Raw genomic sequence first — 15,552 nt, forward strand, 5'->3', positions numbered from 1 at the left:
TAGATGATTTATTCCTTGATTTGTTTTTTGTTTTTGTTTTTTGAGGGTGGGGGGTTACGTTTTAGACATAATTACTCTACATTTCTGTAACATAAATATTATAATATCTAATATTTCTCTGATATCTAACCAATTAAAATTAACACAGACATCAAACAATTATTTTCCTATACAGTACCAAAAATGGTCAACCACATTGTTTTCAGATAACTTAATAAATAGCTAAATAAATATACAAATAAAACTTGAATCTATTGATTGTGTAATATATTAGTAAATTATAGCTTTTCAGAAGATTAGGTGTTTTCCCCATGTTCCATGAAACAAACATGTATTAATTGTAGTGAAATAAGTGTAATACAAATTTCTATAGGTGGAATAAAAAAATCTATAATAATAAAAAAAGTATTATGTTTATTAAATTATTAAATATAAGTAAATAAACTGAACTTAAAATATAAAGGTGCCATGACTTAAAATCTGGCATTGTAACAATGGTCTATTTAGATTAGGTAACTTATTTTTATTATGTTTATTCAATTATTAATTATAAGTAAATAAACTGAATTTAAAATGTAAAGGTGCCGTGACTTAAAATCTGCCATTGTAACAATTGTTTATTTAGATTAGGGAACTTTAAGAAGATTTCTTAAATTCTGTCAACTTAAAAGAGTATTTCTTTGAATTTAATTCCAGTTTAATTCTAAATCCTTTACATTTCTTAAATTCGAAGTGCAATTCTACATCCTGTTTGCTACCTCAGTTCAAATTCAAATAAAATTCAGGAATTTAATTAGTTTTCTTAATTCAATTCAGAATGGTTCACAACCCTGGCATGTACTCTCATTACATTTAATGTGAAACATTCTACAGTATTGGCCAAAAATATTGGCACCCATGGTAAATATGAGCAAATAAGGCTGTGACAAAAAATCTGCATTGTTTATCCTTTATCTTTCATTCAAAAAATTCACAAAAATCTAACATTTAATTGAAGTAAAACAATTGAAATGAGGGAAATAACTCATTATTAAATAATCATTTTTCTCCAAAACGCATTGGCCATAATTATTGGCACCCTTTTATTCAATACTTTTTGCAGCCTCCCTTTGCCAAGATAACAGCTCTGAGTCTTCTCTTATAATGCCTAATGAGGTTGGAGAACACATGGCAAGGGATCTGAGACCATTCCTCCATACAGAATATCTACAGATCCTTCCAATTCAGAGGTCCATGTTGGTGGACTCTCCACTTCAGTTCACCCCACAAATTTTAAATGGGGTTCAGGTCAGGGGGCTGGGATGGCCATGGAAGAACTTTGATTTTGTGGTTAGTGAACCATTTTTGTGTTGATTTTCATGTTTGTTTTGGATCATTGTCCTGCTGGAAGATCCAACCAGGGTCCAATGTGGGCCACTATATGAAGTAGGACGTTACGCGTAAAGTTCAGTATAGAGGCCCTTGAATGTGAATATTTAAGACAGGTTGCCCTGGTGGCTGAATATGAAACTGCAGGAGGACGGCTGGAGTGATTCAAGGTCACGATTTTAATCATAATACACTCACACGAGCTGCAGGTATTTAAAAGTAGAGAGCTCTGTGGGCACGGCAACAAACTGATTCCCATCCAGGTATCTATGGAGACAGAAAGAGCGTTGAGTTCATTAGACACTGAAATACTGCCAGACGGGAATCCCGAAGCATTTGCATAAACTCCAGCCTGCTGCCCACCCTCTGAATATGACTCACAGTTCAGTGACATTGTGTGGGATGCCTTGTGGTAAGCTGAACAAGTGTTTGTTGCTGCAACGCACCACGGTATCCAGACAAGTGCACTCCTCTGGACACTCTGGCTTCGGCACACAGATTTTGTCCTCTTCCAAGATAACTAAAAGTACAGAGAAACAAAAAGAGAAAGACAGTCTCAATATAAAGTCAACGCTCTGCCGCTTCTGAATCTATAGTGCCACAACAAAAGGATAACGAAAGACTTTGTTGGGGCCTGGGTAGCTCAGCAAGTATCGATGCTGACTACCACCCCTGGAGTCACGAGTTCGAATCTAGGGTGTGCTGAGTGACTCCAGCCAGATCTCCTAAGCAACAAAATTGGCCCAGTTGCAAGGGAGGGTAGAGTCACGTGGGGTAACCTCCTCGTGGCCGCGATTAGTGGTTCTCGCTCTCAGTGGGGTGCATGGTAAGTTGTGCGTGGATCACGGAGAGTAGCATGAGACTCCACATGCGGAGTCTCTGCGGTGTCATGCACAACAAGCCACGTGATAAGATATGCGGATTGGCGGTCTCAGAGGTGGAGGCAACTGAGACTTGTCCTCCACCACCCAGATTGAGGTGAGTAACCGCGCCACCACGAGGACCTTCTAAGTAGTGGGAATTGGGCATTCCAAATTGGGAGAAAAGGGGATAAAAAAAAGAAAAGAAAAAAGAATGACTTCATACCACAAAATAATGCAGAGAAAACCTTATTTCGCTGCTACACTAAAAAAAAAAAAAAAAAAACATTAAGTGCGACCATTTGTGAATGAATGACTGTAATCTGATTCACTTATTAACTGCAAGTTATTCCCATCATGCCTGACTCAAAAAAACATTTTAACTATGAATTAAATCTCCAAAACATTAATATATGTTTCCAAAAATTCAAAAAGCATGCAGCTTCCAGTAATGGCTCATTCTTTACCCTTGTCACAGAGGAAGTCTGGCTTTGCCACGTCCTGCAGTGGGATCTCTCTGAGGAAGGTGGGATTCTGACAGCGAGGATTGCCTGTCACAATCTGCCGAGAACGAAACCACTCTCCCAACCAAGACAGACGACAATCACAGTTAAAAGGATTCGCCAGCAGGTTTCTGAAAAAGATTACAATGGTAAAAAGTGGGACCACAAAGAGAAGAAACTAACAGCTCAAATAAGTCTTCCTTTCTTTAATGAAAATGAAAACAAAAACTAAATGAAAGCATTTAAGTTAACTGAAATGAAAATAAAAACCAACAAAATTTAAAAAACTGAAACAAAACTGAAATACATTGTCATTACTCCAAAACTAGCGAAAATGAAATAAACATGACTACAAATGAACTTTAGGGCCCCACTCTACAGTACATTATGTGTTTACTACTATTAAAAAAATTAAGCATACTTTTTGTGTGTGAGATTCGCATTTGCTGGTTAGGTTAGGCTTGGAGTTAGAGTGAAGGGTTAGGGAAAGGGAAAGGGTCAGGTAAAAACAATGTAACAACTAGAGACAATTGTTGTGTCCATTTACATGCTATGCGACATTAGTGTTGATGTTACTTGCTTTACTTTTAAGTTACTTTCTAAAACACTTTTCAGAGCAAATCCAAAATAATGTCTGTAATGTCTGTTTTCCATGTTCAGTGTTGCACATGCTTCGGCTGTCAAAGAAACAAAAACAGACGTACGTATGAACATAAAAATTCACATTTTAAACGTATTATACATAAATAATATTACTTTAGAATAGAGCTGTCAGAATTAACGCGTTAATGCATGTGATTAATTAAAAAAGTTTAACGCGTTAATTGTTCTTAATCGCGATTAACAAATTTACCTTTCATTAAGCATAAACCAGCATAAACACTTGTCGGGAGGGCAGAACCTTTGTAATGTGTCCACCCAGTGTCATTACACTGACGGACACACCACAAACACACGCACACAACAGTGCTTCAGTGTCAGTGATAAAAATTATGGAGAAAGGAGCTCTTAGTGCTACTTGATGTGCAAAACAAGCCCAGGTCGTACTTGTGATAGAAATTAAGTATTAACAGCCTAAGTAAGGAGCATTTTAATTATCACAGAAGCACGTCAAGTCTTAACTATCACCAAAACGCAGAATGAGACGTTTTTGTCTTCAAGTGTGTTCAAAGCGACGTTTGACACCGGCATTGACGCTGACGCGAATCAGGAATGCAGCTTCACGATTGCTGACAAAGTGGATAGCCACAGTCTACCGGCAGATTAAAATTGTGGAGGATGAGTGTTTAATGTGCATTGCAATGAATATGCAACCTATGTAGGGACTTGTTCTTTCAATTAGTCAAACTCCCACTTAGACTTTGGGAAATGTTTAATGTTACTTGAATAGGTGATATTTTACTGCATTTCTGTCTTTATACTGTGGAAGGCTTTGTTTGGAAAATGTTAATAAAGCCTTATATTATTACATATTGTTTTGTTTTCTTTCATAAGATTGAAATAAATGCATTTTGACAGGAAAAGAAGTATATATGGTGTCAAATTTCAGCATTTTCAAAATCTGCGATTAACCGCAATTAAAAAATTTAATCTACTTTAGAAATTTACTTAATGTACTTAAAATTAGCTTAATTGAAAGTCAGATTACAGTCATTAAAAATGTATTGTTACACTACATTTTGACATTAAAAGTAATTAGATGACTAATTACTTTGTAATCAGATTACACCCAACACTGGTTGTGACTGACAGTGTTCGATGTAAACTGAAAATGAAAACTCATTTGCTAGGTTTAAATGGTTTAAACACCTAAATTTCTGACATTTTTACAAACTGGTTTTAGAAGCGCCATGCACAGCAAGTTCAACCATGTCATTATGTCAATGATCTTGTATTCAGATACATTTAATGATGACATTGATACCAAGAATTACTATTTACCTCCCAGTAACGGCCCAATACAAGTATTACTGAGTAATATCTCTAGAAACAACACAAAAGTACACAATAAGTACATTGTATGCTTAATTTGTATGTAATGTAAGTAAATAGTTGTTAAAGATACATAATATAAGGTGGGTCAAGTTTTTGTTTTTTATATAGTATATTATAAAATGCGAAACCTTTAAAACCTGGTTTCATTCAATATGAAAATGCCACTAGATAGTGTTACGTCCCAGGACATATTTGTTGGTTATTTCTTTGTAAACTTATTTGTTCAGTTACATCTATAGATGTATGGCATTGGCCTTATTGCAATTGGAGGTTTTGGCCACTTTGTGCTGTGGTTTTCCTGTTTTGTTTCTCTCTCTCTCTCTCTTCCTCCATCCTCCTTGCAGGGTGATTAACATCAGGTGTCTGCAATGATGATTACCAATCACTCCCCTGTCTGGATTGGTTGGTGAGGAGGATAAATCCCAAGTAGATCTTCACTGCAATGGAATTTCCCCATCCCAGACAGTTGTGGTCATCATCATCATCATCATTATCCTCATCTATTGTTGTAAATAGGTAGTTTTGTCTCCCCAACAGATATTTAAGTTTTGTTTGTTATTTTGGCCTTTGCCTCCTCCTGAAGCATTTTTGACATCCTTTTCCTGTTTTGATTAAATAAATACTTTGCTTTGGATTTTAAACTCAACTGACCATTGAGTGCTTAGACGGGAGAAGTGGAACCCCAAATCTTTTTGTTACTCCTCCCCAACCCTAGACCGTGGTGCGTTGCAGCAACAAACACTTGTTCAGCTTACCACAAGGCATCCCACACAACAACCCTATTGTTACTGGGACGTAACAATATCTATAAAACTAAATAGCTCTGAAAAATGTAATAGTGTTGAACATATTTAAATGATACCAGTTAATGCATTAAAATTGGCAGCCCTAAAATACTACAAATAAAATCTAAATATATTTAAGAATTAAAACTAAACCGAATGTAGAAAACCATGCAAAAAATAAATAAATAAAACGAAAATAGTCAAGGGAAGACTAATAAAAAAGAAACTAAATTAAAAGGACAATTAAAAAAAGTAATACAAATAATAACAAAATTAAAAACTATATTAACCATGTCTCAGATACATTCACAAAAACACCTAATATAATGATATCAGGTAACACGTTAAATTTGGAAGCCCTAAAATACTAAAATAAAAACTTCATATACTGAACAATTAAAACTAAACCGAAACTAGAAAACACAGGGAAAAAAAATCTTATAAAATAGTCAAGTGAAGACTAATGAAAACTTAATTTGAAAGGGCAGACCATGTCTTAAATGCATTCACAAATATCTAGTAGTATAAAAATCAAAATGCTCACAGTGTGGAGAGGTTTGGCAGCGTGTTAAAAGCGCCAGGCATGATTGTGGTGAGCTGGTTGTCGTAGAGCGAGAGCAGACGCACGTTCTGAAGGCCAGAAAAGCTGCTGTTATGGATGCAGCGGATGCGATTATTCCTGAGCATCCTAACAAAGACACAAATAAAGGGTTTCTGAGTACAGCCTCAGGGTGGTTATATGACAAAATGAAAATACATCCAAAACGGCTAAGCTAAAGTGATTGCTGTCATTGTTCCTTGTCATTGAGTAATGGCAAGATTATTATTTTATTAATATTTTATTTTTATAAATTCTAAACAATAATAAATCAATTATTTAATAATAATAATAATAATATAATAACAATACTAATACTAATAATAAAAATATACAATAATAAATTCTTTATTATACATTATTATCTAATTAAATAATAAATAACTATAACTAAAAAGGTTTTATTTATTATTTAATAATAGTTTTATTATAAATAAATAATTTCTTTTATAATTTAATAAAATAAATAATTTATTTAATTAAAAATTATAAATAATAATAATAGTAATATAAAAATAATTAACAATTAATTTTTTATATTTTATTAAATGTCCATTCTTGCTACTGGTGAGCGACTAGAAACAACAATCTTGAAAGAACAATGAAAACATTAGTTAAGTTTCACCTTTAGTTATGTAAAAGAAATATTTCACTCAAAAATGAAAATTCGGTCATAATTTACCCTCATGCCTTTTCAAACCTGTATGAATTTCTTTCTTATGCAGAACACAAGCAGAAGTTTTAATGAATATTGTGGTCCTTCTATTCCATACATTGGTAGCTGATAGCGAATCACTTTAAAGCTTAAAAAGTGAGTAGTCAACGCGACTCATGCGTCATCTTTCCAAGTATACAATCTGGATATACGATAGATTTTGGTAAGAAACAATCCGAAAGTCCTTTTTTAGTAAAAATGTTGACGTCCATTGTGAATTCATGAGCACTATAAAATAAATTTGTTCACAGTGGCTCGCACATTCACGTGTAAACTTGTGTTGTTTACCACTAAAAACAACTCAAGTATTCATTGTACACGTGAAAGCCTGAAGAAAGAAAGTCATAAAGGTTTGGAACTCATAAGGATGAGTAAACTTTGACAGAATTTTCATTTTTGGTTGAACTACTGTAGTACCACAACTAGTTAGCTATGCTTCTGCAGTTGTGATAATGATCATGAAAATGGCACTTGCAGCATGCGTAATCCGTCCATTCCCTGAAACATTCCTCCACGCACGGACACCAGGTGGTTGACAGTTAGGTGAAGTTCAACCACAGATGACGCCCCATCAAAAGCTCCATCCTCAATCTCAGAGATTTTATTGTTGCTAAGGTTTCTGAGGCAGACACATCAAGAAATCTAGCTTATTATGCAGTATTTTTCAATACTAAGCAATATGGTGTATTTTAATGTGGTTTCATCGTATTGTGCAATACATATATGTAAATCTCACATCTTCTTGAGATGAGTGAGGGACCTAAAGAGTCCTGTTGCTTCCAGGATGGACAGATCGTTGTTATTGAGACGTCTAAAAGAAAATCATTGTAAAAAGACTGATCACAAACATAGGCTCTGTTCCAAAATCAAGTGAGCTGCCTTGTTGCCAATAGAGTGCAACAGTGTCTGCCCACTTTTTTTCTTTCTTTTTTTTCTCCCCTTTTCTCCCCAATTTGAAATGCCCAATTCCCAATGCGCTCAAAGTCCCCAAAGTCCTCATGGTGGCGTAGTGACTCGCACCAATCTGGGTGGTGGAGGACAAATCTCAGTTGCCTTCGCGTCTGAGACCGTCAATCCACGTATCTTATCATGTGGCTTGTTGAGCGTGATACCGCGGAGACGTAGCGCATGTGGAGGCCCACGCTATTCTCTGCGGCATCCACGCACAACTCACCACACGCCCCACCGAGTGTGAGAACCACATATTATAGCGACCACGAAGAGGTTACCCCATGTGACTCTAATCTCCCTAGCAACCGGGCCAATTTGGTTGCTTAGGAGACCTGGCTGCAGTGACTCAGCATGCCCTAAATTTAAACTCGCAACTCCAGGGGTGGTAGTCAGCGTCAATACACGCTAAGCTACCCAGGCCCCTGTCTGCCCACTTTTTAATAAAATCTCAGCCATGAACTGAACCAACCAGCTCTGAGGTGAATCGCAACATTAAAAATTTTGATTTAAATCAAAAAAGTATTTGAAAATCAGATAAAAAGACAAATGTACAAGACTGTGTACTTAATATCTTTGACGAGGGAATGAACTACAATGCCATGAAGCATTGCGAATGACAATCAAATTGAAAATGATGGAAATATATAAAACAATTGATTTAAAGTTGATTATAAGAATACAGTATAAGCGATATATTTTATATTTTAAATTTATTGCAAAATATGCAGATATTTACAAATATACACTAATTAGCCAAAACATTATGACCTCCTGCCTAATATGCTGTCGGTCCTCTGTTTGCCGTCAAAACAGGGCCTACCCACTGAGGTATGGACTCTACAAGACCCCTGAAGGTGTCTTGTGGTATCTGGCACCAAGCCATTAGCAGCAGATCCTTCAATTCCTGTAAGTTGCGAGGTGGAGCCGCCATGGATCGGACTTGTTGGTACAGCACATCCCACAGATGCTCAATCGGATTGAGATCTGGGGAATTTGGAGGCCAGGGCAACACCTTGAACTCTTCATCATGTTCCTCAAACCATTCCCGAACAATGTGTGTAGTGTGGCAGGGTGCATTATCCTGCTGAAAGAGGCCACTGCCATTAGGGAATACCAATGCCATGAAGGGGAGTACCTGGTCTGCAACGATGTTTAGGTAGGTGGCACATATCAAACTGACATCCACATGAATGGCCTGACACAGTGTTTCCCACCAGAACATTGCCCAGAGCATCACACTCACTCCACCAGCTTGTCGTCTTCCCACATTGCATCCTGGTGCAATCACTTCCCCAGGTAAATGGCGCACACTTAAAAGAAAACTGGATTCATTGGTCCAGGCGACCTTCTTCCACTGCTCCAAGGTCCAGTTCCGATGCTCGCGTGCCCATTGTAGGTGCTTTCAATGGTGGACAGGGGTCATCTTGGGCACATACACTGCAGGGTGTGATGCACTGTGTGATGTGACACATTCCTTCCATTACCATCATTACAATTTGCTGTGACTTGAGCCATAGTAGCTCTTCTGTGGGATCGGACCAGATGGGATAGCCTTCGTTGCCCTCACGCATCGATGAGCCTTGGGTGCCCAGCACCCTGTCGCCAGTTTGTGGTTTGTCCCTCCTCGGACCATTGTTGGTAGGTACTAACTACTGCTAACCGGTAGCACCCCAAAAGTCTTGCTGTTTCAGAGATGCTCTGACCCAGTCATCTGGCCATATCAATTTGGCCCTTGTCTAAGTCGCTCAGGTCTTTACTCCTGCACATTTCTCCTACATGCAATACGTTGACTCTGAGAACTTATTGTCGCTTACCATCTAATCTACCCAGACCTTGACATGTGGCTTTGTTAGGAGATGATCAACGTTATTCGCTTCACCTGTGAGTGGTCATAATGTTTTGGCTCATCAGTTTTTAAGTAGTTTGACAGCGTAGGGAGACCAACTGGAGTACGTCATTCACAATGCAATTGCCACAGAGCTCTTTTGGCGCACTTTGATTGATGCGACTCTCTGACTGGTGGATGTTTCCTCTCAAAAGAAATAATGTGGACTGATGGCTTCAACAGAAGCATATACCATCAATTAACAACCTCAGAGCTCATGGTAGGTCTGTCTTTAAAGGTTTATAAGTTATCATTAAAAAAATTTACTTCCAGAACTAGACTGTTGCGCTCTATTGTTTACATAGCATTTTACAAACCTTTTAAGGCAGCATGTTAACTAAAATGTAAAATCATAAGTGACCAATTTGCAAAGTTCTACATAGGCAGCTCCTCGTGTGAAGCACACTGGATAATCACCTCTTTTTGATTCAATTTCGATAGTCTAGTGTTAGCATGTTGCTAAACTATGCTAACTAACTCACTAACAATGCTAACCTTTTCAAACCTTTTTGTATTGAATGAAGTATATTTGAAATAGACATTTTTCTCGCTCTGTCCACCATAATGGATGGATGTTTTCCACTGAGCTCCCTAGGTTTTGAAACCAAGCTAAAGTGTTTGTTGTGTGTGTTCTTGCTCATTGTGAATGTTAGTTCTCTTACAGTTCAGTTGTTGAAAGTGGAAGGTGCTCTGGGAACTTGGTAAGGCGTAAATTTGAGCAGTCCACCACAGTAGCTTCACAGCGACATTTCGGTGGACAAACGGGCTTGCTGTTACAGTCCTTATTCAAACGCGTGTCTTCTGCGCCTGAGACAAAAATACAGAGGATTTCAGAGCACAACACAGAATCACAGGAAAGTTAAAATGGGCCATTATTTGGTTTGGCTTTACCCATACATCTTCCAGTCACATACAAATGAAGGAATATAGAGAGAGGGATATACTTAAAGCATGACACTTGACAGAAACAACTTACCTGGGATGTGGTACTGTTCCTTGGCTGCTATGGCAACAGATGCAAAAAAAGAAACAAGAAAATACATCTGTTATGAAAGCCTGTATGTAGGTGTGAGCAAAGATCATGATTTAAGACCTCAGACAAGCCAAATAGAGTTTGAAAAAAAAGGTCTTTAATATATAAAAATAAATCTATAACATAGTCACAAAAGTAGTGTAGCTCATAATTTACCAGGGAATTGTGCACAGACAACAGCTGAAAGACAGCATATTAGCAATATTATAACAGAAATCTAATCTCTAAGCACTTCCTCTTGAGATCATTTGTATCTGTTAGTTAATCTGAATGATTAATGTGTTTTATATACTTGGTTTTTTATATACTGTACCTGAACAGCGGAACTTCTTGCTCTTAATTTGACTGATACGTTTGTTGGCAAGTCGTCGTGGACTGGAGCAGCGAGTGCCGCTGGTCTCAATCGGGTTAGAACGCAAAAAGTCCGCCAGCCACTTTAGACCGCAGTCACAAACGAACGGGTTCTGAGCCAAATGTCTGGGGAAAAAACAATGATATTACATCTTGATTAGTAATTGGGTATTTTCCTAACTATTGCCACTTTTATTTTCCAGGGGTTGTTTTTTATTAAAACTAACACATTTTAATTCTTGGAAACTTTTTACCATTTCTTAATTCTTAATCTTTTTACCATGCTATTTTTAAATGCCTTTAATGTGTATATTTTTTTGTTTTACCTTTTTCCAGACACAGGCTTTCCATCATAACATATAAAATCCATCATTAAATATGAATTTTAAAGGTAAATATTTACAATATTGTTGCCTTTGTTAAGGGATTATAAAGGGATTCATTAATGACTAATAAATAATTAACAAATTAATTATAAATCATTAATATGCATTTATAATAACATACATAAAAATGGTGACTTGCATGCAATACCTGCCAATTAGTGAGCCATTTTACCTCTGTTATAAATGCTTAATAACACTTATTCAACATTAGTAACCTATGAAAATGTATCAATGTTCTGTGGACTCATACAAAGCATGTATTAATTAACATAAAGTTCAGTATGGTTTAATGGTCATCAGGCTTTGTATGCTGTGAATGAGCATGAAGAGCTAAAAAGTGTATTTGCAGAGGACTTTAGATATCTAGGACTAGGTAAGTTGGGATAGCACTCGGAGTACCAACATTCTTTTTACATCAAAATAAAAGTGACAACACAAGTGAGTCAAGACATTACAGTAATGAATAGCATAAGATTTATAGACAATTGGAAGAGTTTTTGGGGTAGACCTGACCTGCTAAAGAGAGACGGACTCCATCCCTCCAGGGAAGGTGTCACTCTCCTCTCTAGTAATTTGGCTTATAGTCTTAATAGTGATAGTATTTTACTAACTGGAGCCCAGGTCAGGAAGCAGACATCTGGTTAATCCGAACGTCTACTAGCTAACCTGAGACGTCACACAGGTCACATAAACTACAACACATAGAGACTGTATCACCTAGATATCATATAGAGACTGTGTCTGTTCCCCGAACTACCAAACACAAATCTCTCACTAAATCCTTTAGAAAAAATCTGATTAACGTCAAACTTGGAAAAAAAAAAAAAAAACATTAAGATAAACATCATATAAAGGTAAGGCTACTAAACATCAGTTCTCTTTCAACCAAAGCAATAATTGTAAATGAAATGATTAGAGATCATAGATTGGATGTGCTCTGCTTGACTGAAACCTGGCTTAAACCAGATGAATATATTAGTTTAAATGAATCTACTCCCCCAGGTTAGTGTTATAAACATAAGCCTCATCTGAAGGACAGAGGAGGAGGTGTTGCTACAATTTACAGTGAAGTTTTTGGTGTTACTCAGAGGACAGGATATAAGCTTAATATGACATCGTTATATGTAAATAAAAAATCTCTGTCTTCTTTTGCCCTTGCTACAGTATATAGACCACCCAGGCCGTACTCAAATTTCCTTGGTGGATTTGCAAATTTTCTATCAGATCTTGTAGTTACTGTAGATAGAGCTTTAATTGTTGGTGACTTCAACATTCACATAGATAATGAAAATGACACATTGGGATTAGAATGTATTGATATTCTCAACTCTCTTGGAGGCAGACAAAATGTGACAGGATCAACTCTTTGCCATAATCATACGCTAAATTTAATTCTGTCATATGGAGTTGATGTTGATACTATAGAAATTCTACCATCGAGCGATGACATCTCAGATTATTACCTCATCTCTTGTTTGCTGCGATCAGCTAATGTCACTCAATCTACACCACGCTATCGTTCAGGTAGAACTATTCTTTCGACTACTAAAAATAGCTTCGCTAATAATATTCCAGAATTGTCTCACATTCTCAGTAAGCCAAAAAGTCAAAAACAGCATTCTTCCACCTCAGAAATATTGCTAAGTTAAGACACATGCTCTCTATTGCTGATGCCGAAAAATTAATGCGTTCATGACCTCAAGACTAGATTATTGTAATGCATTACTGGGAGGATGTACAGCGAGTTCAATAAATAAACTTCAATTGGTTCAAAATGAAGCTGCCAGAGTGCTGACTAGGTATATGATCATATTAGCCCCATTCTATCATCGTTACATTGGCTAATTGTTAAATTTCGTATTAATTAAAAAATTCTGTTAACTACATACAAAGCTTTGAATGGTCAAGCTCCACAGTACTTAACTGACCTTCTGTCACGCTATATTCCATCACGTTCATTACGATCACAAAATTCTGGTCTGTTAATAGTTCCTAGAATATCAAAATCCACAAAAGGAGGTAGATCCTTTTCCTATTTGGCTCCTAAACTATGGAATAGTCTCCCTAACACTGTTCGGGATGCAGACATACTCACTCAGTTTAAGTCTAGACTAAAGACTCATCTATTCAGCCTGGCATACACCTAATTTATCTTTCAACTCACATTTAGGCTGCTTTAGTTAGGTCTGCCGGAACCAGAAACATTTCTCATAACCTATAACTCTGCAATAAATTAAATGGCATCTACGCTAATATTATTCTATTTGTTTCCCTGTCTCAACCCCAGGATTCATACCCCGAGGTTACCAGAGCCGGCCAGATGCAGCTCTCTTCTTGCTTGGTGTCGGACTCCACTGCTACATGTCGCTGAGTGATGATGACAAACTACAGCTGGTGCTAGCCAGACATCACCTCAGTCTTTTACGATGGACTTCAGGGGATGAACTGATGCCAGTTCCAACTGTAAGACATCAGATATTTCATATGCCACTGCCTAAAACTTGGAATTAGGATGGACCCCACCAAACCTCACCGAAATGACCTGCCGGTTGAACTGCGATGCGCCTCATTGATCTCTGCCTGCATCACCTTTGTCTATTGATGGACTACACTCTTGAAACGGAATACATAGACTATCATTTAATTGCCAACAAAAGCCTTCATCAGCCAACTAACAAAGGACAATGCATCTATGTGAACTTCTGCAGTTAATCCAGTATGGACTTCACAGACATTAATCATCAGTCTTACAGTTCATACAAAATCTTAACACTTACTTAGTTTACGCATTTTAAACCATGGCTTGCACTGCACACTAATAACTCAATATTGTCATTATATTCATGCTGTTTATCCAGAGGGGAACTGGCCCCCACAGTGAGCCTGGTTTCTCCCAAGGTTATTTTTCTCCATTAACCAACATCTTATGGAGTCTTGTGTTCCTTGCCACAGTCCCCTTCAGCTTGTTCACTGGGTTTCTAAATACAATTATTATTTAATTATTTATTTTTATACACAATTTACAATCATGTTTAATCAAACTACACAATGATCATTCTAAGACTTTATCGATATTACAGTCTCATTGTCTGTAAAAGCATGATTTTCTGTAAAGCTGCTTTGAAATGATGTGTGTTGTGAAAAGTGCTTTACAAATAAAAATGAATTGACTTGAATATAAATACAAAATGACATAATCCCTCGTTGTAATCTCACTGTAATAGTCTTGGCTGTATTGTGACATAAATCATGAATTAGGCAATTTTATGTTGATTAGTGGAAGTATGGATAAGTATTTTTATGAAGCATTTATAACATTTTATTCATGTTGTTATAACTGCATATCAATGATTTATAATGCATTCGTAAATGACTTTATATTATATACTTATAAATGTAATTAATAAACACCTTTATAATAATCTTAAACACCTATATAAGATGTATGAAGAAAACAAAGAAAAATCAAGGTTAATATTACTTGCAAACAAAATATTTTCCTGGTCATCTTATTCAATAAATCTGTAATTTTGTCAAACTATGCAGTGTGAAAATATTATTTGTATGTATTTAGGATACCTAAAATGCTAGCTGTGAAATTAGCATTAGCAATACACAGAAGTAGGCCATTTTACATTTTATAAAATGTCAGTTTGAAATGTAATCTCCATCCCGAATGAATCATGACTTGAGATATAGTGAAAATGATTTGTTAATAATAGTTCAGGGGGGAAAGTTGACAAATTAAATAAACTAGTGTGAAAAGTATGTTTTAATGGAGTCAATTTTATGTCAATATAAAAGTCTCTTACAGAGTCTGGATGGATTTCAGTGGTGTAAAGGTGCCTTTGGCTAGAGTCTGGATCTTATTGTCATAGAGAGACAATAAAGACAAGTTCTCAAGGTCCTGGAAGACGTTAACACGAACACAGTGGATTTTATTGGCATTTAATAATCTGAAAGAAAGAGAGAGAGAGAGAGAGAGGGGGGGGGTCAATAAAAAACAGAGTAGACAACCCAAACATTACAGTGACTGTCTGGATGATGATTTTTAAATGTGCTGTCTTATTCACACACCATTAAGCCCACATTTCTCATTTAGTATGTGGGCTGTAAATGTGC

At 36.5% G+C, this 15,552-nt stretch overlaps 1 protein-coding gene across 4 annotated transcripts in view; it reads right to left on the bottom strand.

Moving 5' to 3' along the window:
- The window catches only part of LOC127438441 (slit homolog 1 protein-like), a 71,791-nt gene that overhangs the window by 16,612 nt on the left and 39,627 nt on the right, over nt 1–15,552 (bottom strand). For 3 of the 4 annotated variants that reach the window (XM_051694034.1, XM_051694032.1, XM_051694035.1), the window contains 10 exons: nt 15,243–15,386; nt 11,007–11,170; nt 10,637–10,663; nt 10,323–10,467; nt 7,561–7,635; nt 7,300–7,443; nt 6,056–6,199; nt 2,696–2,862; nt 1,750–1,888; nt 1,567–1,635 (listed from right to left, as the gene is read on the bottom strand). In XM_051694034.1, the coding sequence (XP_051549994.1) occupies nt 1,567–1,635; nt 1,750–1,888; nt 2,696–2,862; nt 6,056–6,199; nt 7,300–7,443; nt 7,561–7,635; nt 10,323–10,467; nt 10,637–10,663; nt 11,007–11,170; nt 15,243–15,386 (1,218 nt within the window). The remainder of the gene's footprint in view (nt 1–1,566; nt 1,636–1,749; nt 1,889–2,695; nt 2,863–6,055; nt 6,200–7,299; nt 7,444–7,560; nt 7,636–10,322; nt 10,468–10,636; nt 10,664–11,006; nt 11,171–15,242; nt 15,387–15,552) is intronic. The other variant, XM_051694033.1, reaches the window with a different exon arrangement.

The sequence above is a fragment of the Myxocyprinus asiaticus genome, chromosome 49 (assembly GCF_019703515.2).
Source record: "Myxocyprinus asiaticus isolate MX2 ecotype Aquarium Trade chromosome 49, UBuf_Myxa_2, whole genome shotgun sequence".
NCBI classification, from domain to species: domain Eukaryota; kingdom Metazoa; phylum Chordata; class Actinopteri; order Cypriniformes; family Catostomidae; genus Myxocyprinus; species Myxocyprinus asiaticus.